The 3,427-nt window shown below is 47.8% G+C and overlaps 1 protein-coding gene across 1 annotated transcript in view; it reads left to right on the top strand.

Annotated features, from left to right (window-relative positions):
- The first annotated feature begins 741 nt into the window (after nucleotides 1-741).
- The window catches only part of LOC113206863 (glucose dehydrogenase [FAD, quinone]-like), a 65,820-nt gene continuing 63,134 nt past the window's right edge, over nucleotides 742-3,427 (top strand). The window contains exon 1 of the mRNA XM_052265442.1: nucleotides 742-994. Within this exon, the coding sequence (XP_052121402.1) occupies nucleotides 795-994 (200 nt within the window). The 5' untranslated portion in view covers nucleotides 742-794. The remainder of the gene's footprint in view (nucleotides 995-3,427) is intronic.

Below are 3,427 nucleotides of genomic sequence, written 5' to 3'. Positions count from 1 at the left end.
GCGGTTGCATAAGCCCGCTTTAATGCTTTTTTAAAAGCAGAAGGGCGGGCTAAAAAACACACTTCATTTCGAAAAATTGTTGGTTGAGCTATTGGCGAAGCCTATTACTCCGTCTGGCCGGAAAAAAAACTTTTTCTGTCTGTGTGTCTGTCCGCACGATAACTCGAGAACGCATTAAGCTAGCGACCCGGGATTTTCAGGGTCGTTTGTTTTGTACCACTAAAAGACAGGTCGAGTTCGAAGATGAGCAGTCGAGCTTAAAATTGGATTAAAAAAACAAAAAAAGAAAAACAACGGATCCCGAAAATGACGGTTTTGAAAATATATTTTTTATGGAATTTAGACGAATAAAAGCAAAAAAATGCATGCTTAGTCGAGGTTATGGGCCGCTGACGGGCCGTAGGCGTACCTTCGTGTACATTCTTCTACTACCCGACTCGGGTGTCAGCGCAGCAGGCCAAGGTAGATGAATGCCAGGCGCGTCGCAGCGTAACAGTGTTTCGTGAGATATCGCGAAGCCTGTTACGCGAGACGAGGTCTGGCGTACATCTACCTTGTTTATTTATGGAGTAATAGGCACTGCTATCGCTTAGCCTACAAAACTCAACCGTCGTCGCGCCCCCCACCCATCAACACAATTGGACCACGAAATCTGTGAGGCATTCACCTTACAGTACACAAGCAACTCCAAACTGCGGCCGCGATAAGACAAACCGGTTACCCTACTATCTTGTCTTCTAACAACTTTGGCGCCCCACGACGACGGGGCTCCACCCGAACCACCAGTCACCAGTATGAACGGGTCCGTGACCCACGGGCCTATGCCCTTCCCTGCCTCGTGCGCCGGGGCGCCGCTCGTCGTCTTCGCAACGATGCTCATCGACGTGGTGAACAGCAGGTTCGAGGCCGAGTACCAGCGTCGGAGGAAGGAGGACGAGGCGAGGGCCGTTGACGAAGAGTACGACTTTATTGTGGTGGGCGGAGGCACCTCAGGGTGAGTGCGACGGAGTAAGAGGAAGAGAGCACTGCCACACTTAAAGGCGAAGTGCATTTTACTGCATAACTATGGACTAGGGTTGCGAAATTACCGGTAACAATCATTGTTACGGTAAATAGGGTGTTCCAGGCAACCTAAAAGGGAAGTACATAAGAACAAACTCACTGACCTTTCTGTTTCCGTAATGGCTCTGATTGGTCGAACTAATCACGTGCCTCCGCGGCCTTTCAGAGAGTTTCAGAGAAACTGCCAGATCAGTCTCGAGCTCCACTCCATATTTGAGAGGTTAGTATCGGACCAAACTAACATGGTAGTTTCTCATACTGGGCGGACGAAAACAGATAAATCAGTGAGTTTGTTCTTTTTCACTTCCGTTTTAGATAGCCTGGAACACCCTATTACGAACTAGCAATATGTACGCCAGACCAGTCTCGCGTAACAGGCTTCGCGATATCTCACGAAACACTGTCACGCTGCGACGCGCCTGGCATACATCTACCTTCGCCTGCGGCGCTGACACCCGAGTTGGGTAGTGAGAAAATTCACTCAAAGGTACAGGCCTAGGGTCCGTCAACGGCCAATCATTTCGACTAAGCATGCAGGGTTGTACATGTTTTCGCTTATTTTCGTCAAAAATATCCTCTAGCGCCTCAACGGTTTGAGCTAGAGCAAAACAGACAAAATATTCGCCCAGAGGGCTCTACTTTGATGAGTTACCCCTTAAACAAGCAGGCCCGCCCTTCCGCCAAACGAAGTTGCCAGCTCCGCTTCGCTGCGCCGGCAACTTCGGCAGGGGCTGGGCCTGCTTGGCCTGCCGGCGGCGACGCTCGGGCCTGCGGCCCAACTGTTTTTGCTAAATTTGCTGTAAACCATAATCAAATAATATAGCGGGCCTTCGGCCCGCCAAAACCCGTCGTCATTAAAATTTGCCCCTTAGACGCATGAGAAAGGAATGTTGTAACCGTGACTACAACCCACCCTTCTGCTTAGAAAAACTTTTTAAGGAGGAAGGGGGGGGGGGGAGTTCCTGTACAACTAAATGTTAACTACAGCAATTTTTAGCTTATTTTCGTCAAAAAAGACCCTCCAGCGCCCAAACGGTGAGAGGTAGAACCAAACGGACAAAATTTGAGCCCGAAGGATTCTACTTTAACGAGTTACCCCTTAGACCATAAATAAAATATTTTTTTTTAACTTTTTTGACCAACCCTCTTTTCTTTGATACCCCGTTTCAGCCCCGTAGGGTTGGTTGCGAGGATTTGCCGTAGGCATTTCGTTTTCTAGGAGTGAACCTTAAGATACCCTAAAAAATTTAAAGTCTCTAGCACATCTCCTTCTAGTGGAACAGACAGACAGACAACATTTAGTTGTACAGGAAGCCCCTCCCCCCCTTAAAAAAGAAGTTTTTCTAAGCAGAAGGGTGGGTTGTAGTCACGGTGCGTCACCGTTACATTCCTTTCTCATGCGTCTAAGGGGCAAATTTTAATGACGCCCGCTATATTATTTGATTATGTTCTTCAGCAAATCTAGCAAAAACGGTCGGGCCGCACGGTCGGGCTGCAGGCCCGAGCGTCGCCGCCGGCAGGCCAAGCAGGCCCAGCCCCTGCCGAACGGAGTTGCCGGTGGAGCGAAGCGGAGCTGGCAACTTCGTTTGGCGGAAGGGCGGGCCTGCTTGTTCTATATCTTATTGTTCACTATGGCAATATTTAGCTTATTTTCGTCTAAAAAGACCCTTTAGCGCGTAAACGGTTAGATAGCGAAACGGACGAAATTTTCGCCCAAAGGGCTCTACTTTGACGAGTTACCCCTTAGGAGACCATCCAATATTTTCAAAAATTAATAAATTTATTTTTGGGCCACTTTTGTGAGAGAAACTCACTCTAGTGCCCAAATGGTGAGAGATAGAGCAAAACGGACGAAATTTGCGCCCAAAGAACTCTACTTTTACAAGTTACCCCTTAGAAAATCGTAAAAGAATATATTTTTTCCAACTTTTTTGGCCTTTCCTGTTTTCTACGATACCCACTTTAAGCCCCTTAGGGGTGGCTGACAGGATTTGCCGTAGGCGTTCTGTTTTGTGGGAGTGAACCTTGAGATCCCCTGAAAATTTGAAGTCTCTAGCACATCTCCTTCTTGTGGAACAGACAGACACACAGACAGACAGACACGAGGTCGTTTGCATCAGCCCGCTGGATAGCTTTTTCAAAGCAGAAGGGCGGGCTAAAAATCCAATATTTGAGCAAGAATGCTCATCTTCGAACTCGATCTGTCTTTTTAGCCCGCCCTTCTGCTTTTAAAAAGCTATCTAGCAGGCTTACGCAAACGACCTCGTGTCTTTCTGTTTGTCTGTCTGTGTGCCTGTGTGTCTGTGTGTCTGTCTGTTCCACTAGAAGGAGATGTGCTAGAGACTTGAAATTTTCAGGGTATCTT

The sequence above is a fragment of the Frankliniella occidentalis genome, unplaced genomic scaffold, assembly GCF_000697945.3.
Source record: "Frankliniella occidentalis isolate FOCC.00 unplaced genomic scaffold, Focc_3.1 Scaffold27, whole genome shotgun sequence".
NCBI lineage: Eukaryota > Metazoa > Arthropoda > Insecta > Thysanoptera > Thripidae > Frankliniella > Frankliniella occidentalis.
Note: the sequence above shows the minus strand (reverse complement) of the source record. Positions and strands in the feature narration are given on the sequence as shown.